Genomic DNA, 27,382 nt, shown 5'->3' with positions numbered 1-27,382 from the left:
TAATGTCTTGACTTAATAGAAGACAGGTAGATTCTGATATCTGCTTTTGAATTCAGTATGTTGTTAGATGTGATATAGCTTTTGGAAAATTCCAGTGTATCCTTAGGAGAGAATGAAAATGAATGAAGCAAATGATATGCTGATATTATTTTGAATATAATTTTGACCCCAGGCATCTCTGGATGCTGCAGGGATGCCTGGGAGCCTGTGGACCACCTTTTGATGTAAGATGGGAAGAAACATAGTGGTTAAGAGCACTTGCTAAAATGTAGGTTCAGATCTTACTCTGGCATTTAAGCTATTTTTGTTTGTTTGTTTGTTGTTGTTGTCTTTTTAGGGCCACACCCCTGGCATAGGGAACTTCCCAGGCCAGGGGTTGGATCAGAGCTGTAGCCACTGGTCTACACCACAGCCACAGTAATGCCAGATCTGCAACCTATATCACAGCTCACGGCAACACCGGATCCTTAACCCACTGAGCAAGACTAGGGACCAAACCTGCGTCCTCATGGATACTAGTCAGATTAATTTCTGCTGAGCCAAGATAGGAACTCCTTAAGCTAATTGAATGTGAGGAAATTACTGAATATTTTTAAAGTTTTATAATCCTGTTTCCTCACTTGTAAGATAGGTATAGTAATGCCTGTGCTTCAAGGTTATTATGAGGATTAATTGAAATATTGTATGTTAAGTGCCTGGATCTTGTCAGGCTATTAATAAATGGTATTTGCTGCTGCTATGTTATATTAATGCTTTTGGAGACTTTCAAATGGCAGCATTTTTAGGTTCTTCAAAGTATTATGTAAGCTAAACAGTTAATTTTCAGCATTCCTAGCATTTTTATATTTGAAACTTTGCAGTCATACAAGACAATTTTGCTTCTCCTGATTTGCCTTTGCTGACATGTTTGACAAAAGATCAAGAGTTTGGGCCTGATTCTTTATTTCACCAAAGTGAACTAGATTTTGCACGTCTGAGGTAAGATGATTTATTTTTTTATTTGCATGTGACCGTTCTGCTCTTTCTTGTTCTAAATTGTTGCTAATATTAATGACTTCAGTTGAGACTTGGAGGTAGGAGTTAGATATTCTGAGTGCACACTCTGAAGGTAGTAACAGGGTCCTAAGTTAAGACATGATGCTCATTAATTTGGCACAAGTGACTGTAGTGTATTTAAAACAATCTCTAAAGTATTCTAGCATTTTAGGCATACTGTTATTTAGAAGGCATACTAGATTTTTTTCCTTATAAATTTCCCCTTTTTTTTACTGACCATCACCCTACTCCCAATCTGTAAAAAGCATTTATTTCATGGTCACTAACTGTTTGGCATTCTCATTTTTGTCAGCCAGTTTTAAATGAACCTAGTTATATCCCCTTACTTTATAGGAGGTGCAAATATGAAGTTATAAGATTGTTTAAATAGATATATCCAAATTAACAATGTCCAAATTAGTGCCCTTTAGTCATAATGAGAGACAGGTCTGGAATTCTCTTCTCTAAATCATATTTGAAATTATCCAATTTCAAATATGATTTAGAATGTATTTTCTTTTTTTAGAAATAAAAATGATACTTAAAAACTGTAAATGTTTACAGAGTATAAACCTCTGCCCTTATGCTACATATTAATTTAAAATTGCTTTTACAAAAAGTGTTCTATACACAGTAGTCTCAGTGATTAAGTTGCTGTTTTGTTTGGGGAGCAGATCACTTAAATGGTTTTTAGAAGCATAATGACTAATAAAAGGATTAGTGCAGGTTAAATAAATATTAAATTATAGTGATAAATTACAATTTTTTTTGGTCTTTTTAGGGCTGCACCTGTGGCATATGGAAGTTCCCAGGCTGGGGGCTTAATTGGAGCTATAGCTGCCAGCCTGTGCCACAGTCACAGTAACACCACATCCAAGCTATGTCTGCAACCTACACTGCAGCTCATGGCAACGCTGGATTCTTAACCCACTGAGCGAGGCCAGGGATCGAACTTGTGTCCTTACAGATACTAGTAAGTTCATTACTGCTGAGCCACAAAAGGAACTCCAAATTACACATATTTAGTAATAAAGTTTGAATTTTTTTGTCGTTGTTGTTGTATGTTGCTATTTCTTGGGCCGCTCCCGCTGCATATGGAGGTTCCCAGGCTAGGGGTCTAATCGGAGCTGCAGCCACCGGCCTACGCCAGAGCCACAGCAACTCGGGATCCGAGCCGCGTCTGCAACCTACACCACAGCTCACGGCAACGCCGGATCGTTAACCCACTGAGCAAGGGCAGGGACCAAACCCGCAACCTCATGGTTCCTAGTCGGATTCGTTAACCACTGCGCCACGACGGGAACTCCTAAAGTTTGAATTTTTTATTTAAAGAGTCATTTTCGGGGGCAATATTGTTTTGAGAGAAGTCTGAGAAAATATACCTTTTATTTACAAAAAAATTTGTTTTGTTCAGTCATTAACCACCCTAAAGGAATTTGAAATTAGGACTTTGTTTTTCAACATACTTTCAAATAACCTTAATTTAGTGACAGCAGTTTTGTGGGGTTTTTATGTTAGTATTTAAAAAAATAAATGTTTTTAATATGTTATTTATTTATTTTTAACTGTATATTTTCAGGGGAATTCCTGGTAAGTCTGAAGACACTGAATGGTTTTCTCGACCGTCGGAAGTTAGTGAAGCTTTATTCCAGGCAGCCTCAGAAGTAGCTTCAGACTTAGTTAGCTTTAGTGTATCCCAGCACCCACTTATAGGTAGTGAAGCTGTCGAGTCTCAGCGATCTTTATTAACTCCAGAACAAAGAACTAAAGAAGAGACTGTTGCATCTGATACACTCGATGAACTGAAAACCCATAAAGACTCTGATAGTTATGATGCTCTTTGTTCATATATGTTATGGAAGACACAAGAAGTTATACAGGAGCCAAGAACAAATTTAGCTGATGTTTCAACTGCATCTGATACAAGTGATGAATACATAACTCCTAAAGGAAGTGACAGTTTTGATGCTTCTTGTTCATATGCGCAGTTTTGGCAACAGGAAGCTTTACAACAGTCAGAAAAATATTTAACCAGGAAGGACCATGATTCTTACTCAGATTCATCTGACCTAATTGATAAAAGTAAAATTCCCAAGGCAAGTGACAGTTTTAGTGCCCCTTTTTCATATATGCAATGGAGCAAGCAGGGAGCTTCACACCACCCAGAAATAGGTCTAATCAGTAAGGACCATGTTTCTTTTTTACATGAAGTTACTCCGCCTTTTAACAATAAAATGTCACATTCTTTCTTGCATTGCTTTTTGGAAAGAGGAGGAAGAGGGGTTCCCTTAACACCTGATAGTCATTCTAAGAGTGTTTATTTAAGAGCTCCCACTGAGAGTGAGGTGAAACAGCAGATGGATTCTTTGGAGGGTTATGAAAGAGATGAAGACAATCTGGGGAAAGGAGTATCTCAATGTTTTGAACTAAAGGAGAACAGAAATACTTTAATGTTTTCAGGCATGCATCCCAGCTCTTCAGAAATACAATATATTGAAAATGTTTTTCCTGATAATTCTGTAAAAGTGTCAGAAGGACATACACTCTGCAGGGGGCATGACAGCTCTATGATTGAGGCTTCTGTTGGTCCTCTTCAGACTAGTAAATCCAACTCAGATGAGACAGCAGAACAACTGTATTTTCAAGAAGAAAAAGACCAGAAGGCAACTTCAGCTTTTGGTGGGAAAAATGTTGATGTTACTGAAAATATAGCTTTTCAGGCAGTTATTGCCTCTATTGAGCCTTCCAAGAAAGAGAGTACAGTAAATGAAATCCAAACTGACATCAGTAAATCTTCAACAAATGACAGCCAAGAAAGTGAACAAAAAAATCCAGATCTTTTCCTATTAAATTATGATGAAAATTCTTTCTTTGATAAACTTAATCATTCATGCTATCAGTCTACTCCTGGGGTGTTTGAATCAGTAGCTTCAAAACCATCGTTGTATAAAAAAGATGATGGTGATAGCTCCTTGTACTGGCATCCTGATTTAAAATCACTCCCCTCTGCTCCTCAGGAAATATTCATTAAGCCAGTTTCTCTTATTCCAGAGCTTAAGTCTTCTTCTTTAAGTGAAAAATCTGTCAGACAGGCTGTTGATCTTGGCAAAACACAGCCAGCTTTATTTCAGGATGATATAGACAGTGAACTATTTCTTCCCATTGGGAAGATAAAGTCTGTTTCTGCTCTTGACCTTGCAGAGAAGTTAGGATCTTCAAACATTATTTATCCAATGAAAGTATGGACTTCAGATTCTTTGGTTTTACAAGAATTAAAGCCGCAAACATTTGAAGAAGTTGCAGATTCCTCAAACTATACTTTGGGTAAGAATGTAAACTCTAGTAACATCATTGAAGGTCCATCTGCAGCTGTAGGAGGCAGCTTTTCAGCAAACTTGGTGGCATGTGATGCAAAGTCACAAGATAGTTTACCAATAATCAGTGATGCATCAGCTGCAGTCGGCCAAGAGACCTTGCTGAAAGCTAATATAGGCCCAGGTGAAATTCCTTGGCCTATGGGAGCCAAATCCAGTTTTACTATACATACAGTTATGCAAAATGACTCCTATTTTGTAGAGGGCCTGCAGGGGAAGGCTGAATCTGACATCTGTACTTTGGATGCTGCTGCTGAATGCTGTAGCCTAGATGAAAATGCTGTTGTATGCAGTAAAAGAGTTGCTGAACTACAAAGAGAGGTGAGACAATAAGATGGTAGTTGGGGAGAGACATGGTCTTTTCCAGTATTGTTTCAGGAAATGGTATTGTTATTTGTTTTTACTTTTTACTGTTTCCTAGATATGTGGCCAAGGTGACTTGACCAGTGAGTGCACTGAGCTAGCAGGTTTAAAAAATTTACTTGATGATCTAGAGATCTGTGACAGCTCCCCGCACTGGCAGTCTTCTGTACAGCTACCATCTAAGGAAGAGAGCAGTTGTGAAGTTCCTGTAAGTTTTTCTGTTTGACATTTCTTATGCTGTAGGAAGATAAATATTTTATTCAAAAAATGAGGATGAAAGTTAAGGGCTATTTCTGTCCTCTAATACCAGTTATGACATGTCATCTAGTCTTCATCTGATACCCAGGAATACACTGCATTCATTTGTTAGAGGTTGGCGTAAAAATAACGTTTGTGTTTTGTAGACTGTGAGACTTAGTGAGTTCTCTGGTGTTTTGGAAAAGGCCATTGTTTAGAGCTCCCAGGCCTTTGATCTTGAGGCATCTTACTCTTCCAAATTGTTCCAGCAAGATCCTTTGGGATAGTGTTAAGGTTAGACTCATTCATGGAGACATTTACTTGTGCTTTTTCCCCCCTCTGGCCTTCAAGGTACAGACCTTGGAATAAGCCCTGAAATGTTCAAATATTTCTGTTTAGAAGCCCCCGAAAGATTTGACTTCAGAGATATCTTTTTTTGTTGTTGTTGTTGTTGTTGTTGTATGTTGCTATTTCTTGGGCCGCTCCCACGGCATATGGAGGTTCCCAGGCTAGGGGTCCAATCGGAGCTGTAGCCACCGGCCTACGCGCCAGAGCCACAGCAACGCAGGATCCGAGCCGCGTCTGCAACCTACATCACAGCTCACGGCAACGCCGGATCGTTAACCCACTGAGCAAGGGCAGGGACCGAACCCACAGCCTCATGGTTCCTAGTCGGATTCGTTAACCACTGCGCCACGACGGGAACTCCCAGAGATATCTTGAAGTCAGAATTTTCTTTTGTACAAAGCTTCATTTGCCTGGACCCTTGGATCTTTTGGCATTTATGTTTTTCTGGTCCCATTGCCCATCTGGTTTTGTCAGCTCCAACCTGGGTCCCATTCACTGATAATATATCCTTACATTCTGTTAGTCATTAAATACAGTTAGATAATGCAGTGTACTTAATGTTACTTTCCTTTTCCTGTTTTTCCAGGTATAAGATAGTATGTAATTGGAAAGCTGCTCATTTGAGATGCTTTAGGTTCAGGTAGTTGAAAAGAGAAAATGAACAAAGATATTGTGATGAACTTTCCCTTTTACTTACCATTTATTGAGTTTATTAAAAATTTTAATATAGAGAACTGTCAGGTTCATTTTATTTTCTTCAATATTCTAGACATTGTTCAATTCTAATTTTTAGTCTAATAATAACGGGGGTGAAAATGGTAGCTCACGCTCTGTGCTCAATATTGTGCTAAAGAGATTTACTAATGTATTTCAGTTCTTTCAGTCCTTTTGGTCAGTCCTGTCAGGTAGGATTGTTGGGAATGATTATCATCATCCTGATTTTACAGTTGATACTTAGGTAAGGAACTTGCTCACTACCGTTTAGCAAGTAGGGGAGCTAGTATTTGAAACTAACCTTATCTGTGTAGTTAACCACTATACTGTAAACTGCCTCCCTATTTAACTTCTTTGGAGAAACCAAAGCCAAGATTTTGCATTATTTTAGCCATAATGAAGGTTTTCGAAGGAGATTGGTCAAAGTCAGTTTTATTGAGAATGAGAAACAAAATATCAATTTTAAACTCAGAGTTTTGTTTTCTTTTTTCTTTTAGTTTTATTGAGATACAGTTAATATACAGCATGGTATAAGTTTAAGGGATACAGCATAATAACTTGACTACATACATCATGAAATGATTACCACAATAAGTTTAATGAACATCCATCATCTCATATAGATACAAGAGTAAAGAAATAGAAAATTTTTTCTCCTAGTGTTGAGAACTCTTAGGATTTACTCTTTTTTTTTTTTTGTCTTTTCTGTCCTTTTAGGGCCACACCCACGGCATGTGGAGGTTCCTAGGCTAGGGGTCTAATTGGAACTGTGGCTGCCGGCATATACCACAGCCACAGCAAGGCCAGGTCCGAGCTGAGCTCGAGACTTACACCATAGTTCACAGCAATGCTGGATCCTTAACCCACTGAGCAATGCCAGGGACTGAACCCGCAACCTGATGGTTCCTAGTCGGATTCGTTTCTGCTGTGCCATGACAGGAACTCCTTGGATTTATTCTTTTAACAACTTTCATTTATAACAATATTATATCTAAAGAGTTTCTAATTTTTTTGATAGATACATTTGTACCTTATGTCAGCTTTTAATGTAGATAAGTTATAGAGAAATGAAGATGTATATTCGGATATATATTCATTCAGAACTCTGACATGATTCTAAATTTTATTTGCTCATAACTGTAGCTTTAGGTATGTTTTTTTAGTCTAGGGAGGATGCTGTTCTCTGTGGTCTCTATGGATGGTATGGGAGTTAAGGTAATTAATGCTAGTATTAGAAAAACAGTGAGCCAGATACGATGATAGTCTTCCTGTGTGGCTCAGCTTGTTTTCAGTGGGTTTGCCTACCCTTGGTTTCTTGTTTATTCTCATCTCTGTCTCAGAAGTGTCAGTCAACACTTTAAAGTGTTTTCCTCACTTTGATACCTACCCATCATTCAAAATGATTATTTGGGCATCCACTTAAGTATGATGTTGCTTGGGGCTATGAAGAGAGCCAGGAGATTTGGAGTCAAAACCCTGTTCAGTTACTTGGTTAGACTTGTGCCTTGGGCAAATGATTTTGGAGGATCACTCTCCTTCCTCATCTACATGAAGTATGGGAACAGTAATAATCACCCTCAGGTGTTGTTTTATTGGGGTAAGGTATGTAGCACTTTGACAGTATCTGGCTATTAGTTCCTCTCACTTTATTGAAACTAGACTACTAGACTCTTACCAGGGATTTACTACTTGAATTTGTTGTTTTGTTCTTTCTGTCTCCTTGTTCCCGGTAGCAGCATGTTACATTCTTTTAGCTTCTGTAATAAAATACTGTTTTAATATATCTTATTTTGTCCTTGTAACTGTAAGTATTATTTAAGGTTAACTCCTTCGATTTCTTTTCTTTTTGTTTTGTTGGTTCCCCCTCCATCGAAGTTAGTTTCTTCTCAAGGTGTAAGTGCTTTTCTGTATGTGGATAGTTATCACCTCTGTTTTTAGACTCTTAATACTTCTCCTGGGTAGACCCATATACTATCTTGCATGAAATTTTCTTGTGAATATTTCCATCACCTCAAATTTACCTTGCCTCTATCAGAATAACTCATTTTCCTAAAATCAAAGTGACTTGTAGATTTTCTCAGTTCTTAAAGAAGTGTTAGCATTTCTTAGTTTCTTTTTTGTTTTTGTTTTTTTTTTGTCTTTTTGTCTTTTTGCCATTTCTTGGGCCGCTCCCGCGGCATATGGAGGTTCCCAGGCTAGGGGGTCTAATCGGAGCTGTAGCCGCCAGCCTACACCAGCGCCACAGCAACACCAGATCTGAGCCGTGTCTGCAACCTACACCACAGCTCACAGCAACGATGGATCATTAACCCACTGAGCAAGGGCAGGGATCGAACCCGCAACCTCATGGTTCCTAGTCGGATTCGTTAACCACTGCGCCACGATGGGAACTCCCAGCATTTCTTAGTTTCTTTGATTCTGTCTTCATTGTTGATTTGAAAAAAGAAACTGGGATATAAACTAATCTTGATTTTGTTTTCCTCCCAGTGCCTCTAATTTTTAGTGATCAACACCTCTTGATCTCTTAAATACCTCTCATCTTTTTTCATTCTGTATTTTCTTATTAGCAGCTCTGATATCTGTATATTTTGAAGCTTTGATATGGTAAAATTTATTTAAAATAAATTTTATTTTCATTGAAAAAATAGAAAAAAATTCCCCTGCATTTGGAAGCTTTAGTGAAAACTGCTATTAAAAGAAGTGTATACCCACACACACATAACTATCTTATCACATGTGATATATACACTTGACCCTTGAACAGCATGGGGGTTAGGGATAGTGACCCTCTGCGAAGCTGAAGATTCTCATCTAACTTACAGTTGGCCCTCTGTACCCTCATTTCCACCGTATCTATGGTTCTTCACATTCAAAAATTCAAACAAGGGAGTTCCTATAAAGGCTCAGCGGAAACGAATCACACTAGTATCCATGAGGGTGCAGGTTTGGTCCCTGGCCTCGCTCAGCAGATTAAGGATCCAGAGTTGCCGTGAGCTGTGGTGTAGGTCACAGATGTGGCTCGATCCTGCGTTGCTGTGGCTGTGGAATAGGCCAGCAGCTGTAGCTCCAACTGGACCCCTAGCGTGGGAACTTCCATATGCTGTGGGTGTGGCCCTAAAAAGCAAAATAAAAAAAAAAAAAAGAAAATTCAGACAACCTCAGATCCTGTAGTACTGTGGTATTTATTATTGGAAAAAAAAAATCCGTGTAAAAGTGGACCTGCATGGTTCAAACCCATACAGAGTCAACTGTATGTTAATGAGCTACAGTTCAAAATTGGACTGAATTAGGATAATTAAAAACTAAGTACTTTGTGCTATGTTTACAGCAGGGTTTCTCTCTGTTTTTGTCATTTTGGATTGGATAATTCTTTGTTGTGGGGGGCTGTTCTTTGCACTTTAGGATGTTTAGCAACATCCCTGGCCTCTGCTTTCTAGGTATCAGTAGCATTCCCCTCACTAAAGTATGACAGCAAAAAATGTCTCCAGGCATTGCCTCATGTTCCTTGATAGGGTGGGGTGGGGGAGTGCACAATCTCCAACTGAGAACCTCGAGTCTAGAGACACCTATATAGACAGTAGAATTAGAGTATTTCCACATTCTGTCAGCTTCTTAATATTCACTACTACACCATGAAAAAAAACTTCATAACAGAGGATAGAAAAATTCATGCTTATGTACACTTTTAGACTCACTCCTGAGAGAGCATGGAATAACTTTTTAAGAAAATAAATCTAAAGGTGCTATGTTGTTTTTATTTGAGAGTATACTGTGAATTTGGTGAAATGTTGTATATGTTTATATACCCAGAGCACTATTAATAGTTTCTAATTTCATTTTTTAGCAAGGACTTGCTGGGATGTCATGAAGCTTCAAGAACTTCTTTTTCAGCATTTAACCGTTATTTCATCAGTTATATTTCCCACTCTTGTTGAAAGAAATTTGAAGATTTAGGGTTTTTTTGGTAACTAATCACAGATATAGTTCTTTGATGCCTTAATTTTTCTTCTAAACATTTGTAGATTTCTTGAAAACTGTCCTATTGTCTCTTGCTTCCTTTCCTCTTTCCTTTCCATACACATCTCCTCTTCTTAAAAAAAAAAAAAAAGTCCTTGAGCTTGTCAAGAGTATTACCATAGTTCAAATCCTGCAATAATCATACTATTGTAAGGAACAAATTTCGGAATAATAGAACACTTCTAGGTCTCCTATGTGTAGTATTCTTTACAGGTAGATCTCCAAGCCCTCAGGATAATTTATAGAGCTTTTTTTGGATGTAATCAAGCAAGATATGACCTGTATATGAATTCAGGAGGGTTGGGAACATGATCTTGAGGAACTGGTATAACTGCTTACTATTCATTTTCGAAGAATAAGGTTTATTTTTTAGCAAAGTTTGAAATTTCATTTTCTTCATTTTTAAATCTCTTTCCATAGGTAGGTCCTTCTGATACAGACATCAATCAATCATTTTCATCTGCATTGCCTCCATTTGTTCCTCATGAGTCAACTAGAGAGTTGGAGTATCATTCTGCAGATCTCAGAATGTTGAGAGTATCTCCTGACACTGTGCCAGGGACTCTCAAGCACTTAACAGGTATGTAGAGAAGGAGAAACTAAGTGTCCTATGGCTAGCCTGTTAAAAATATCTTGCCATGAGGGAGGGGGCATGGACTATCTTGTTATGGCCAACAGATGTTTTACTTTTGAACTTGTGCAATAATTAATGTTAACTTTGGATTAGGTACATTTATAAATCTGCACAGCTTTTATTAGATAAATCATTTGATTTTTCATTGTGTTCTTCATGACAGTGTTCAGAACTGAATTACATGGAGAAGCCTGATATTAGAGCCAGCTTGTTTCTATATTCTTTTCTGTGACTGAAGGGAAAAGGGAATTAAATGAGCACAAGAGCAGATGCAAATAAGTTTATAGAGAGGAAATTGACAGGTAGAAAGCAAGATTAGGGAGTTCCTGTTGTGCTTTAGCGGTTAACAAATCTGACTAGCATCCATGAGGACGCAGGTTCTATCCCTAACCTCCCTCAGTGGGTTAAGGATCCGGAGTTGCCATGAGCTGTGGTGTAGGTTGCAGATGCTCAGATCTGGCATTGCTGTGGCTGTGGGGTATGTCAGCGCCTGCACCTCTCATTCGACCCCTGGCCTGGGAACCTCTATATGCTGCAGGGGCTGCCCTAAAATAAAAGACAAAAAAAAAAAAAAAAGGCAAGATTGTCTGCTGAGGGAGGTGGAGAATGGTGGAGGTGGGTTAGGGAGTTTGAGGAAAATGGCTTGGTGAGGGCTTGGAATTTATGTTGAAGTGAATTAGGGGATAGAGCTGACCAAAGACAAACAAAAGAATTGGCAGGTAGTTCTGGGAAGTCAGCTGAGGTTGGAGATGTCTATCCTGGACATTTTAATGTATGTGAAATCATATAGTATAAGATATTTTGTGACTGGCTTCTTTAAGTGAGTATGTTTTCAAGATTTATCTATGTTACAGCATGTATTAGTACTCATTCCTTTTTTATTGCCTAATAAGTAGTCCATTGTATGGATATATCACATTTTGTTTACCTATCTGTTAGTTGATGGACTTTTGGGTTGTTTTTGCTTTTTGACTGTTATAAATAATGCTGCTATGAACAATCAGGTTTTTATTTTTATTCCTCTTTGGTGTATATCTACGAGTGGAATTTCTGGTTCATGGTAATAATGTTTAACATTATGAATGTCTCTTTACCAAAGAATGTGTACCATATTACATTCCCACCAGCATTATTAAGGTTCCAGTTTCTCCACATCCTCAACAACACTTGTTATTTTCTCTCTTTTTGATTATAGCCATTCTGGTGGGTATAAAGTATTATCTTGTGGTTTTGATTTACGTTTCTAATAATGTTGAGCATCTTTAGTTGTGTTTATAGGCAATTGTATATCCTCTTTGGAGAAACTTGTTTTAAGATCCTCACTCACTTTTTCATTGGGTATTAGTCTTTTATTATTAAATTGTAGGAGTTCTTTATGTATTCTGGATACAAGTCCCTTACATATGCAAAAATGTTCTCCTACTTTGGGTTGTTTCTTCATTTATTTCATGGTATTGACTGCAGCACAAACTTTTAAATTTTGATTAAGTGTACTTTATCTGTTTTTCTTCTTTTTTAAAGTTTAATATTTTAAATGGTGGTAAAATACTGATAAAATTTATCATCTTAGCGCTTTTTTGTGTATACATTTCACTGGAATTAAATACATTGACATTATCATGCAAACATCATGGCTGTTCATTCACAAAACTATTTCATTTTGTAAAACTGGAACAACTCTCACTTTTTAAAGGGCTGCACCAGTGGCATATGGAAATTTCCCAGGTCAGAGGTCAAATGGAGCTGCAGCTGCCAGCCTATGACACAGCCACAGCAATGCCAGATCTGAGCTGAGTCTGCAACCTAAACCGTAGCTCATGGCATCGCCGGATCCTTAACCCATGGAGTGAGGCCAGAAATTGAACCTGCATCCTCATGGATACTAGTTGAGTTTGTTACCACCAAGCCACCACAGGAACTCCTAAAACTCTCTGTCTGTTAAACAGTACTTCCCTCCTCCTGATCTCAAAGAGACAGCAGTAAGTGATGGCTTGGAGGGAGATCTTCATTTTCTGCTCAGGAATTGAACCTGGGCAGCCTGGATGAAAACCAGGAGTCCTAGCTACTAGATTAGCTAGAGGCTAAAAGTAGAATTGCCCTGATTCTTGCCTCTTGTGGGTTTTTTTTTGTTTTTTTGTTTTTGTCATTTTTCGGGCCGCTTCAGTGGCACGTAGAGTTTCCTAGGCTAGGGGTCGAATCGGAGCTGCAGCTGCCCGCCTACGCCAGAGCCACAGCAGTGCGGGATCCGAGCTGTGTCTGCAACCTACATCACAGCTCATGGCAAAGCCAGATCCTTAACCCACTTGAGCAAGGCCAGGGATTGAACACGCAATCTCATGGTTCCTAGTCAGATTCGTTAACCACTGAGCCACGATGGGAACTCCTCTTGCACCTTGTTGAATGCAAGAATGTTTCAAGGAGGCAAAGACTGTGAAAACAGGTATAAAAAGTTTATTGTTGGAGTCACAGTACAACATGTGGGAGAGCACACAGAGAAGTGGTTTGTTTGTTTAAGTCAGAAACAAAGAAGTAATACATACCCTAAAGAGGCATGTGGGTGTCCTGCTCAATTAGGATTGTGCCAGAAAGGTGATTTAAATCACTTATATAGCACAGTTCTTCTGGCTTGTTGTTTACCTTTAGCCAAGTATCTTATTTTAATTGTCACACCTGACTGGACATAGGACCCTCCCCAATATGCATGCTCATCTTTTGACGAAGATGGATTCCAAAGCAAAGGATGCCAGCTTGGTATCAGGACTTACTATGGCCTGGCGCCCCCTCCCTTTCTGATGCCCATGCGTCTTACTGTGCATGTGTAATTGGGACGATCTCCCTGACCCCAGGAGTGATTGAATAAATGGTTATCCTTCTTCAGTGGAAAATGAAACAAGGCCTAAAAGGACACAGACTCCTTCTTATCAAACAGGCCCATGTAACCGATGAGTTCCCAAAGACAAAGATAGCCCAAGGCCACAGACTACATTGCTCAACAAAACGACCCCTGTCTATATAAAAAAACAAAATAAAACCAAGCACTCCCCAGCGGTGGGGAGCCTGAGCCCGCTCAGAGCTCCCAACCATTCTCTTGGTCAACAAACTCCGCTTGCAATCTCATTGCTCCAGCCTCTGCCTCCTTCTTCCCTGCTCTAGCAGTCTTATCTCTCTACTCCAGTTGAGTTTAGCTCCTTCAACTAACTTTTTCCTTGAGGTGTCAAAGAGAAACTAGGCCCAGTTTACTTGGCCTAACAAGTCCCATCTGTTCTCAGCCCAGGGACCCCTCTACCTCCTAACTGGGGGAAGCCCCAGTTAAATATGGTTCTGCTTTTTATCTCTATGAATTTGACTTTGCTAGGTATCTCAAGTGTGTATGTGTCTTTTTGTGACTGGTTTATTTCACTTAAGAATAATGTCTTTAAGGTTCATCCATGTTCTAGCAGGTGTCAGATCTCATTGAATCTATAGATTCATTTTGGGAATATTGCCATCTTAATAATAATAAATATTTTGATCTATGAACATGTCTTTCCATTTATTTAAATCTTCATTTCTTTCAACAATATTTTATAGTTTAATGAGTGTACAAGTCTTCCACTTCTTTCTTAAATTAATTCCAAATATTTTATCTTTTTGATGTTCTTATAAAGGGAAATGTTTTCTTAATTTCACTTTTGGAATAGTCATCGCTAGTGTATAGAAATATAGTTTAAGTTTGTATGTGCATTTTTTTTTTAATTAATTTTTTTTTTGTCTTTTTGTTGTTGTTGTGGTTGTTGCTATTTCTTGGGCCGCTCCCGCTGCATATGGAGGTTCCCAGGCTAGGGGTTGAATCGGAGCTGTAGCCACTGGCCTACGACAGAGCCACAGCAACTCGGGATCCGAGCTGCGTCTGCAACCTACACCACAGCTCACGGCAACGCCGGATCGTTAACCCACTGAGCAAGGGCAGGGACCGAACCCGAAACCTCATGGTTCCCAGTCGGATTCGTTAACCACTGCTCCACGACGGGAACTCCTATATGTGCATTTTGTAGCCTACAGTGTTGCTGAACTACTTGTTTATTATTTGTGATAATTTGTGTGATTTTCTTATAATTTCTTATAATTTTTACAATGTCATCTGCAAATAGATACAGTCTTGTTTCTTCTTTTCTAGTATGGATGCTTTTTCTATATTTCATTTCCCCATTGCCGGGACTAGAACCTTTGGCATAGTGTTGCATAGAAGCAGTGAGAGCAAACATCCATCTTGTGCTGGTCTTTGCAAGAGGGATTTTTGTAGATGCTCTTTATCAGGTTGAAGAAGTTCCCTTTCGTTTTTAGTTTTTAGAGTGAATTTATCATGTAAGAGTGTTAGATTTTGTCAAATGCTTTTTCTGCATTTTTAAATTATAGTTGTATGGTTTTCCTTCTTTATTCTAATATTATGATGCATTATTAATTAATTTTCATATATTAAAACCAACCTTGTGTTCCTAGCTGTATAGGCTACTTGGTTACCGTGTATGATCCTTTGTATATGCTGTTGGATTCATTTTACCATTAATCTTTTGAGGAATTTTGTGATTATATTCATAATAGATATTGATGTGTGGATTTCTTGTGATTTTTCTTGGTTGGGTTTTGGTACAAGGCTAACACCAGTGTCATAAATTGTGTTGGGAAGCATTTTTCTCTAGTTCCAGCTTTTGGAAGAGTTTGTAAAGGATTGTTATTAGTTTTTCTTGGCTAGAACTCAATAGCTGCCTGGGCTATTCTTTGTGGAAGTTTTGAAATTTCCAATTCCATCTCTTTACTTGCTATAGGTCTATTTAGATTTTATATTTTTCATGGATCAATTTTATGTCTTTCATGGAATTTGCCTATGTCAGCTAAGTTATCTAATTTGTATAGCTGTTAATGGTATTCTCATATGATCCTTTTTGTTATGTAAGGTTGGTAGTCATGACGCATCTTTCATTCCTGATTTTAGTAATTTGAGTTTTCCTCTTTTTGTGATTCTGGCTAAATTTTGTCACTTTTGATGTTCTTTTCAAAGAAATTTTGATTTCTCTTTTTCTAATCTCTATTTTTTCTACTTCTTAAATCTCTATTTCATTTATTTCCATTTTAGTCTTTATTATTTCCTTCCTTCCATTTGCTTAAGTTTTAGTTTGTGCTTTTTATTGTTTCTTATGGTGAAAGATTAGGTGGTTGTTTTGAGATTTTTCTTTTTAATATAGGTATTTACATTGGTAGGTTTCTAAACACTACTTTAGCTACATGCCTTAAGTTTTGGTTTGTTGTGTTTTTGTTTTCATTCAACTAGACTTTCCTAATTTCTATTGTATTTCTTTTTCATTGACTTGTTTGTCATTGGGAATGTGTTGTTTAATTTCCATATTTTTGAATTTCCTTTTGCTATTGATATCTCATTTGATTCCATTTGTTGTTGTTGTTGTCGTTTTTGTCTTTTCTAGGGCCTCACCCATGGCATATGGAGGTTCCCAGGCTAGGGGTCAAATCGGAGCTGTAGCCACAGGCCTGTGCCACAGCCACAGCAACGCAGGATCCGAGCTGTATCTGTGACTTACACCACAGCTAACGGCAATGCCGGATCCTTAACCCACTGAGTGAGGTCAGGGATCAAACCTGCAACCTCATGGTTCCTAGTAATATTCATTAACCACTGAGCCACGACCGGAATTCCTCATTTGATTTTTTGTAGGATTTTGTTTCCTTTTTATGGCCTCACTGTGGCATATGGAGGTTCCTGTGCTAGGGGTTGGATCTGCAACTGTAGCCTACACCACAGCAACACTGGATCTGAGCTGCATCTGCGATCTATGCCGCAGCCTATGGCAACACCAGATCATTAACCCACTGAGCAAGGGGCCAGGGATTGAACCTGCAAATTCAAAGACAGCATCAGGTTTCAAACCCACTGAGTGGCAATGGGAACTCCCGGATTTTAGTTCTTGTAAATTTTGAGACGTTTTATGTCCTAGAATATAGTTTATCTTGTAGAATGTATAGTTTGAGCTTGAGGAGAATGTGCATTCTGCTGTTGTTAGGTGATGTGTTCCATACATGTCTGTTAGTTCCAGTGGGTTTATAGTGTTCAAGTCTTCTGTATCCTTGTTGATCTTCTCCTTGTTTTCTCCATTTTTGAAAGTAGGGTATTGAAGTATCAAACTATTATTGTTTGTCTCTTTCTCCCTTTTCTGTCAGATTTGCTTCATATATTTTGAGACTTTGTTAATAAGTGCATTTTATATATATTCCTGATGAATTGACCTTTTTGTTGTTACACGTTGTCCTTTAATTCTAGTAGCATTTTTTTAAAAGTCTATTTTGTCTTACATTAGTATAGACATTCCTGTTCTTAGGCTTGCTGCTTGAATGTCATATCTTTTTTCATCTCTTTACTTTCAGCCTACTTATATTTTTATAATTGATGTATGTCTCTTGTAAATAGCTTATACTTATCTCTGCCTTTTGATGTGATTGTTTAATCCATTCACATTTAATGTAATTATCAATAAGATTGGGTATACATTTGCTGGTTTTCTTTTTGTTTTCCATATGTCTCATGTCTTTTTTCTTCTTCTGTTCCCCGTTATAGATTTTTATTGCATTAAGTGAATATTTTCCAGTATTTTAATTTCTTTAATGATTTTCTAGCTAGTTTTTAAAGTTACGTTATTAGTGGTTGCTCTGGGGCTTACAAAATTTATCTTAGCAGAATATACTCTTGATTTATACCAACTAAATTCTAGTGTGATACAGAGATGTTATTCCCATATAGCTCTATTCTCCTTTTTTGTGTCAGTGTTATGATAATAACATAATAATAATAATAATAACATAATACATACTACACCTCTATGTTACAAACCGAAGAATATATTGTTACATTGTCATAATTATTTATGTAATTTTAGGTATTTTAAAGAAGCTGAGAACAGTAGAGAAAGCAAGTATATATTTGTAGAGCTTGTTACATTAATACTCTAATTTACCTTTTCTTATTCTCTTTATTTGTTCCTATGGACTTGTTGCTCTCCAATGTCATTTCCTTGCTATTCTCTAACTTTGCTCCCGTGTACCTTCTTCTGATGTTATTGTCGAACATTTTACATTTCTATATGGTAAGTGCCAATAATAACAATTATATATGCTGCTTTATGTAAACTTGCCTTTAAAATTTGTTAGGAGAAGAAAGGAAAATCTCCAAGTAAGCTGTTTTTTTGTAATTACCTACATAATTAACTGTTAGTGGCACTATTTGTTTTATTATGTAAATGTGAGTTACTGTTTGGTGTCACCTGCTTTCAGCTTGAAAAACTTCCTTTAGTGTTTCCTGTAAGATGGGCCTGCTACCAACAGATTCTCTCAGTTTTTTGTATATCTAGCAATGTTTTATTTGATAGTTTTGAAAGATGGCTTTCTGGGTTTTGGATTCTTTGTTTAGAGTTTTTTCTTTCAGCTGTTAGAATGCCTTTTCCACTGTATTCTACTTTATTGTTTCTGATGAGAAATCATCTGTTCTTACTAGTGTTCTCTTGTATGTGATTTTTTTTTTCTTGATATTATCAGGATGTTCTCTGTCTTTCAGTATTTTAATTATGATGTGTTGGTGTGGATCTCTGTGTTTATCATACGTTGAGTTCATTGGGATTCTCAGATGTGTAGGATAATATTTTCATCAATTTGGGAAGTTTTTGGCCATTATTTCTTTGAGTATTTTCTCTCTCTATATATATATATGTGTGTGTGTGTGTGTGTGTGTATATATATATTTTTTTCTTTTTCTTTCTTTTTTTTTTTTTTTTTTTTTCTTTTTAGGTCCACACACACAGCATATGGAAGTTCCCAGGCTAGGGGTCAAATCAGAGCTGCAGCCACAGCCACAGCACTGTGGAATCTGCTCCATGTCTGCAACCTATACCACAGCTCACGGCAATGCCAGATCCTTAACCCACTCATCAAGTCCAGGGATCAAACCCACATCGTCATGGATACTAGTTGGGTTCGTTTCCACTGAGCCGCAGCAGGAACTCCTCTGCTCTTTTCTGCCTCAGATATCCCCCATTAAACATATGTCAGCACATTTAATCTTGTCTAATAGCTCTCTGAGCCTTTGTCCATTTTTATTCTTTTTTTGCTGTCCATCCGTTATCCTGCTCACTGATTTTCTGTCCCTGTTTACTGTTGAGCTTCTAGGAAATTTTTCATTTGAGTTGTATTTTTCAACCCAGACTTTCCATTTGCTTTTTTTTACAAGTTCTATTAGCTTATTTTCTATTTGATGAGACATTGCCATTACCTTTTAATTTTTTAAGCATGATTTCCTTCTTTGAACATATTTATAATAACTGCTTTGAAGTCTTTGCTAAGTCTAACGTGAGTATCCTTAAAGGCAATTTCTGTTACTTGTTTTTTTTTTTAATGTGAATGTGTCACTTCTATTTTTCTTTGCATGTTTCACAATTTTTTGTTATAAACTGGACATTTTAGGTAATATATTGTTGCGGCTCTGGATACTGATTCCCTCTCTGGGCTGGGAATATTTGTTATTGTTTTGCTTGTCTAGTTATTTAGTGACTGGGTTGGACTATTTCAGTGAAGCCTCTTCCCCCTACAGTGTGCATACATCTCACCAGAAAGCAGATTCTTTGGTATGTCTATAATCTCCTGACCTCTGATCCCCCTTCGTTCCCTCCTCCTATGGACTGTGGTTTTAACTCACTTCTTTTTTACTGTGTCTTTTTTCATCTCCCTGTTAATGTTCTTGCTTGTCTTCCAATATTGGTATCAGCTGCTCACCTCAACCAAGTTACCTGATTGCTATATATTTTCAACAGTGCTTTGAGGCATAAATTGCTCCATCCTCTGATCCAGTTAATGTATAACCTTTCCTTAGAGGAAGTCTTTTAGGTCAGCCTTCGAGGCTTTCTTTTAAACTTCTAGTTTGTCTACTGTATGGCTTATTTGTATCATGCAGCTGCCAGCTTCCTCTTTTAATTGTTTACTGTGATCACCATTGTTTTTACCAGTGTCCTTAAGCTTGAACTTCCCCATACTCTATTCCAAATAAAGTCAGTCTGTTTATGGAGATATGGTGCTCTGTTTTTATGGCTTACCTCTCCTGGGAAAAAGCTTTGTGACATTGCTTTGGGAGTTGGGACAGTGGCCCTCTTATATTGGAGTGACACATCCCTTCTCATAAGAAAAGGTTCTGGGTGTGGATGGTATTCTCTGGTCCTGTCTGTGGGTATGTGTATGTGTGTCTGTGTGTGTGTGTGGTTGCACCCATGGCATATGGAAGTTCCTAAGCCAGGGATTGAATTGGAGTGACCTACACCACAGCTGAGGCAATGCCAGATCCTTTAATTCCTTTAACTGGGCCACTGCATTGGATTCTTAACCCACTGCATCACACTGGAACTGCTCTTTGGTCTTCTTGAATTGCTTCTTCTGGAATGGAACCTACATCCTATGAGTAAGATAGGGTAGGGTCTACTTGTGGCCTGATGTTCTCACCCTGCCATGCCTAGGGTGAATCTCTATAAAGGTGGGGAACTAGGTAGAGGTAAGGCGGTTACTGCTCTTTTTTTGCAGCCTCTCTTCCAAAATATTCTCTTTGTTCGGCTTCTATGCCTGTGAATTATTTCTATTTATGCATCCATTTGTACCAATTTATTTATTTATTTATTTATTTATTTATTTAGGGCTGCATATGGAGGTTCCCAGGCTAGGGGTCTAATCGGAGCTATAGCTGCTGGCCTACGCCATAATCACAGCAGCGCGGGATCTGAGCTGCGTCTGCGACCCATACCACAGCCCACAGCAACGCCGGATCCTTAACCCACTGAGAGAGGCCAGGGATCGAACGTGTAATCTCATGTTTCCTAGTTGGATTTGTTAATCACTGAGCCATGACGGAAACTCCCACTTGTACCATTTTAATTACTTGGTTACATCTCATTCCTCTCAATAAGACCCTGAGCTCCTGAGTGATAATATTTTGATGTGAGGGCCTGAAATTAGGCTTAATACTATGTGCTGCCTTGACATCTGAAATAGACAGGGCCTCAAAAGACCTAATCACAAGTTTTACTGCTCTCCCTAGATACGCCCTCTACCCTGTGGGAAAGGCTCCCCCCGCCCAGCTAGTTTACCTGTTAACCAGACCAGCAGCATTTCGCTTGGTCCTCGACCTAATAGGTTTCATTCCCCTACCAGCTGCGGAAATTATTTAAATAATACCTATCTATGTGGACAAAAGTTCACACTGTCTTCTCGCTGCTGTAAAGCCTGCCTCCCACAGTTCCTACTTGTTCATTCTATTCCCAAGTGCAAACTTTAAGCACTGAATATTCCATAGTTAAGTGACCTCTTTTCTTGGGATGTGAGTATATGTAACTAATAAACTACTATCAGTCTCCTCATCTGTCTGGTGTTGGGTGTCATGTGTTTGGCCATCCCTATAACCATCATGCAGGAATCCCTCCCTCACTAGAGAGGTGAAGAGGAGGTGCATGAAAGAATTGTTTATGTCTGCGTTCAGTAAATATTGTATTGAAATGGGCCCTTGATATCAATTACCCTGAATACATACTTTTTATTGGCAAGCCCCCCCAGGTTCTGTTCCATGATGGGTTGTTTTTCATACAGGTCCAAAGTATGAGTCAACATAGTACAAAAGTAGAGTAAAATAACTACCTTTAACAGAATTTGAGGAGTTCAGAGTACAGAAGAGATTGGAATTAAAATAAAAAGATGGAATATGGACTATTGAGAATTGGTGACACCATTAACAAGTATGGAAGTGAATTTAATTTGGGGCATACCAAGTGTGATTTCTAGGTCATTCAGTTTGAAGTGTCCTCAGCACACGTTGAAAAATGGCAAATGGGAAAGGTAAATTTTTTTTTTCTTTTGTCTTTTTAGGGCTGCGCCTGCGGCATATGGAGGTTCCCAAGCTAGGGGTCCAATCAGAGCTGTAGACACCAGACTATGCCACGGCCACAGCAACACCAGATCCGAGCTGCATCTGTGACCTACACCACAGCTCATGGCAACACCGGATCCTTAACCCACTGAGCAAGGCCAGGGATCGAACCCGCAACCTCAGGGTTCCTAGTTGGATTCTTTAACCACTGGGCCATGATGGGAACTCCTCAAATTCTTCTATATAGAGCACATCACATTTTATTTCTGTCCAATGCCTAACACAAATATTGGCATATAATAAGGTCAGGGAAGAATCTTGATGATTGTTTCCTTACTTGAGAGTATCAGTCAGTGGAACAGTACTGGCTGTCCTTAGTTTGTTTATAGCAGTAGATAGACACATGGTAGGAAACAAGACTTTGTGTAAGAAAGGATCTTAAGTTCTTCTGAGGTGACGTCTACTCCCAGTGCTTTGTTTACTTTCTCTAAATGATGACCTCCAAATGTAGCACTTAGTCCAGATGTGTCCTGTACTCCACATGTTAGTGTCTAACTACCTATAGAAAATCTTCATTTGTGTCCCATGGCCCTGTTGCCTCAGAACTTTAAGGAACTGGTCATCGTCTTTTCAAACCTATTCTTCCTTCTTAGTGAATAGGCATCTACTTAGTTGCCAAGCCAGAAACTTGTGTATATTTTCCTTTGCTCTCACCCCTCTCTACTCACCTAATCCACTTGATTATGATTCTCAAACTACCAATTTCTCCTTTTTTGCATTACTGTATTAGTAATGGGAAACTGGTTATCTTTCCTGCCCTTGTATCATCTCTCTTTTTTTTACCTTAAAATCTTCAAAGCTGAAAATGGATAGAGATGACTAATTATGCAACAGGTCAGATCGTATGGTCCTGTAAATGTAGAGAGTCTATCTTTAGTTAATTGTTTTACTTTTCTTTGATTGGATGCTAATCCCATTTCTATGAAAAGCAATTTTAAATATCACATTTCCTAGTACCCTACTCAATCTTTCTCCTATCGTGTTGTGTAGAAAAACATTTCCCCTCATTCAAAAAAATTGTAATGATTTGTTCCAGTCTTTCCTCAATAGCCCTCCTCTCTTAGCTACTTCTTTTAAGTTAATTAACTTTTTAAATTGAAGTGTAGTTGATTTACAAGAATATATTATTGTCAGGAGTACCACAGAGTGGGTTAATATTTTCGCAGATTATATTCGAAGTTATTACTTATGTCGCAAGAGGTACCTCCTCACTTCTTTAGCCTCACATTTTGCCTCTTTGATCATATTGAACTACTGCCATTCATTATGCTAGACCCTCTTGTCTCCTTGTTCTTATAGATGCTGTTTTCTCTGCTTCGGTCACTTCCTTTCTCTACTCCTTGTGCCCCATCTTTGCCCAACCCTTCATCCATTCATTCTCAGCTTCAGAGTCACCACTCACCATGACTCCTTGAGAAAGGGTCAAGTGTTCTTTATATATGTGTTCTCATAGTATTCTGTAAACACCCATGTTCATCACTTCACTGAACATGAAGTGTAGTAAGTGCTTGTTTATGTATTTCTGTCTTCCACCAGACTTAAAACTCTTTGAGGATAGAGCTCGGGCTTTGTTAATATTTTATTTGCTTTCTGGCCATGAAAGGTGCTTAATAAATAGCACATATTGCATGACTTAATTATTGAATATTGAATCAAATAGATGTCTGGGTAGACTTCAATAGAAAGGAAGTAGGCTTTGTGCTTTTGGGAAGGATCACTTCTCAAGAAACTGGATCAAATGAAAACAAAAATCATGTATGGTTGAATTACTTTATTTCACTTGTTATTATGAAGGCCTTTAGGCTTGTTTCTTGCACTGTTTAATAAAAGCTTTTATTGATCTCATTAATATTGGGCCATCTTTATGACTTGCATGTTTATGTGCCTTTTTTATGTTGTTTGGTGGTTTATTGGGGTTTGTCATCCCTGCCTACAAACGTAATTGGCTTAATTATCCATTAGTTTTCTTTCCATAATTTGTGATTAAAGTCATGTCTTTGGTTTAGCCTAACTACTTCAGGTTATTTGTTTGGTATCTCTCTCTTGGAGATGCAGTCTGGGTATGGCTCTGAGTACTTTGGTTTGAGGCAGAACTCTAGGAGTCTTCTCTTGAAGATGAAGAGTCTGGAACTGAGCCCTCATATTCCATCTTCCTCTGTCCTCCCTTCTGTAAGGGTGCACTTATTATTTGCCAGGCACTTTATTATCTCATTTAATCTTCACAACCCTATGAGGGTGGTATGATGAGAAAACTGACTTTCTGGTTATTCTGTTAGGAAATAGTGTATTTTGGATTTGTTCTTATGTTTGAGGGCAGGGTTCATGAACTTTCCACAACACCAGTGGTTCTTTCGCATGTAGTGCGAAAAGAGTCTATAGCCCACTTGCCTAATACCAATTCCCATTTTCACATAGAAAAAGAACTTAATGACAGTAACAAAAATTAGGTTGTTGAATGAACTTATACATGTGATTTTCATGTTACAAAACAGTGCCCTATAAACTTTTCTTAAATTTAACTTGTTGATGTGCTGCAAGATATTCAAATGGCGTGCATTTGTCAATAAGACAACATTGAAATTCCTGCAGTATAGGAATTTAAAAAAGGACATTGGTAATATTTTAAGCTGGTCTTTGTTTTTACTACTGTTATTCTTGCTTTCTAATTATAAATTACTGTAACTATCATTTTTACAATTTCCTAATTATTAATTACTGATAATTAGATAAATACATATTTTCTGGGGTTATTTGGCTAATCCTTGAATAAATTGATAGGAATCTGCATCAACATTAACTAAAACCTCTCAAAACTACATTATGGTACATGTATATTATAGTTCAGACAGAAATTCTTGATACCTTTATTGACAAAGCAAACATAACCATAAACCTTCCAAAGAACCTTTATAGTAATACTTTATCAATGTTGTCTGCAACCTATACCACAGCTCATGACAATGTTGGATCCTTATCCCACTGAGTGAGGCCAGGGTTCAAACCTGCATCCTCATGGATACTGGTTGGGTTTGTTACTGCTGAGCCACAGTGGGAACTCCTGGTCTGCTAATATTTTGTTGAGGATTTTTACATCTATATTCATGAAGTATATTGACCTGTAATTTCCTTTTCTTGTAATGTCCTTATCTTTTTATGTTATCAGGGTAATAATCCTGGCTTCTTAAACTGAGCTTAGAAGTGTTCCCTCCTCTTCTGTTTTTTAGAAAAGTTAGATAAGGATTGATATTAATTCTTTTACTATTTCATAGAATTCAACAGTGAAACCATCTGGTCCTGGACTTTTGTTTGTTGAGACATTTTTGAGTATTCAATCTCCTTACCAGTCTGTTCATATTTCCTGTTTCTTCATGATTAAGACTTGATAGGTTGTACATTTCTAGGAATTTATCCATTTCTTCTGGGTTGTCAAATATATTGGCCTATAATTGTTCATAGCAATCTCCTGTCCTTGTTTCTGTGGTATTGTTTGTAACATCTCCTCTTTCATTTGCGTTATTTGAATCTTTTTTTTTGTCTTTTTGTCTTTTTTTTTGTTGTTGTTGCTATTTCTTGGGCCGCTCCCGCGGCATATGGAGGTTCCCAGGCTAGGGGTTGAATCGGAGCTGTAGCCACCGGCCTATGCCAGAGCCACAGCAACGCGGGATCCGAGCCGCGTCTGCAACCTACACCACAGCTCACGGCAACGCCGGATCGTTAACCCACTGAGCAAGGGCAGGGACCGAACCCGCAACCTCATGGTTCCTAGTCGGATTCGTTAACCACTGCGCCACGACGGGAACTCCCTGAATTTTTTTTTTTTTTCTTGTGAGTCTGGCTAAAGGATTATTAATTTTATTTATCTTTTAAAATAACCATCTCTTAGTGTCACTGATCTTTTACATTGTCATTTTAGTCTCAATTTCATTTCTTTCCAGTCTGATCTTTGTTATTTCCTTCCTTCTGCTAACCTTGAGTTTTGTTTGTTCTTCTTTTTCTAGTTCTTTGAGGTGTAAAGTTAGATTGGTTATTTGAGATTTTTCTTGTTTCTTGAAGTTGGCATTTATTGCTGTAATTATCCCTCTTTGAACTGCTTTTGTGGCGTCTCCTAAGATTTAGTATGGTATATTTCCATTTTCATTTGTCTCCAGGTATTTTTGATTTCTTTTTTGGTTTCTTTTTTGACTTATTTGTTGTTCACTTTGTTAATCTGTGTTGATTTATTACTTTTCTGAGCTATGACCACCGCCCCACCAAAATTTCTATAACCCATATTCCCTCTCAAGTTACTATGCTCAAGTTACTTCTCAAGTTCCTATAAGATGAAATATTACATTCTTCCTTGTCTTAGTTTTCTTGAAGAGTTCATACTTGGTACTTTATTTCTTGACCTTACAAACATTCCTTAACCTGTTTCATCATATATTCAGCTACTTTTTTGAAGCTTACCAGTGAGTTTAGGATGGTAGTTATAGTGAAAAGAGTTCAGAATTTGGAGTTAAACTTAAAAGGTTAAAGTGCTTGTTTTTGTCACTTAGTCAATGTTCAAGTCTAGAAAAATTATGTATTTTTATTACTGAAAGTAGTCTGAGGAACAGTAGTTTTGAGCATTACCGAGGAGCTTATTAGAAATGAAGAATTTCAAATTCTACCCAGACCTACTCAGTCAGCATCTGCAAGTTAATAAGATTTCCACATTGAGAAGCCTTGTTATATATCATCATCTTTGAAACTTAATTTTCCTATATGTTAAGTAGGGATAATACTTCTTGTATATATTAACCATCTTATCACCATCTGACACAATGTATGTTTTACTAATTGTTTATTGTCTGTTTCTTCCTTTTAGAATGTAAGCTCTGAAGCAGAGTTAGTGTGTAAACTTTAGTTTATTGCTCTATTTCCCATATCTTGTGACTGGGACATAGTGAACATTAATTTTTTGGAGTCAGGAAATAAATAAATGCATTGCTTGTCAAATCTTGTCATTTCTATTGTAGTCATTTCCTTTCCACTGGTATTTAATAACTATTTTCATTTAGAATGACTGTAATAGGCATTACAAATATGGAACATTTCCACTGTTGGAGAAAGTTCTTTTAGATAGTACTGTTTGAACTTTTGCATTCCCTTCCACTCATTTTGAATCTGTATTTCTGCAGTACAGTTCTGATCAAATATATCAGCAATTCCCCATGTCATGTAGAATTAATTTCAAACTCCTTAGTGTAACCTTAGAGTCTTCATAGTTTCATGTAATTAAAAAATACATTTTATTCAGGGTGATTTTTTTATGAGAGTCAGTTAAATCCACTGCATGCATAGCATCCATTTGGGCCATATTGATTTGCCCTCATGTGACTTAGGGGTAAGGGGATTTTAGGAAAATTAAATCAGTGATCTTTTGTTAGGGCATGGAATAAAGAATTTTGTCTCTTTTGAGGAGTCTCCTATCTTCTGACAACATACAGGACACAATAACAGGCTAACTTATTAATTTATAGGTAGGATGAAATCAAATCTCATAGTGTAAGGGATTTTCCCATCACAATGAAAATTCTTTAAAATCTGAATTTTAAGATCCACATATTCCATCAAATATATATATTTGTTTTTTTTTTAAATTACTCTCTTGTTGAATATTTAGCCCATATTAGTTTGCTGTTA

General features: G+C 37.7%; 1 protein-coding gene across 4 annotated transcripts in view; it reads left to right on the top strand.

Moving 5' to 3' along the window:
- ALMS1 (ALMS1 centrosome and basal body associated protein) overlaps positions 1 to 27,382 on the top strand; it is a 163,269-nt gene that overhangs the window by 28,755 nt on the left and 107,132 nt on the right. For 2 of the 4 annotated variants that reach the window (XM_047781767.1, XM_047781765.1), the window contains 4 exons: positions 861 to 978; positions 2,615 to 4,730; positions 4,831 to 4,980; positions 10,509 to 10,668. In XM_047781767.1, the coding sequence (XP_047637723.1) occupies positions 861 to 978; positions 2,615 to 4,730; positions 4,831 to 4,980; positions 10,509 to 10,668 (2,544 nt within the window). The remainder of the gene's footprint in view (positions 1 to 860; positions 979 to 2,614; positions 4,731 to 4,830; positions 4,981 to 10,508; positions 10,669 to 27,382) is intronic. The other 2 variants (XM_047781769.1, XM_047781768.1) reach the window with 2 other exon arrangements.

The sequence above is a fragment of the Phacochoerus africanus genome, chromosome 5, assembly GCF_016906955.1.
Source record: "Phacochoerus africanus isolate WHEZ1 chromosome 5, ROS_Pafr_v1, whole genome shotgun sequence".
Classification (NCBI taxonomy): domain Eukaryota; kingdom Metazoa; phylum Chordata; class Mammalia; order Artiodactyla; family Suidae; genus Phacochoerus; species Phacochoerus africanus.
This window is presented reverse-complemented; position numbering and strand designations above follow the sequence as displayed.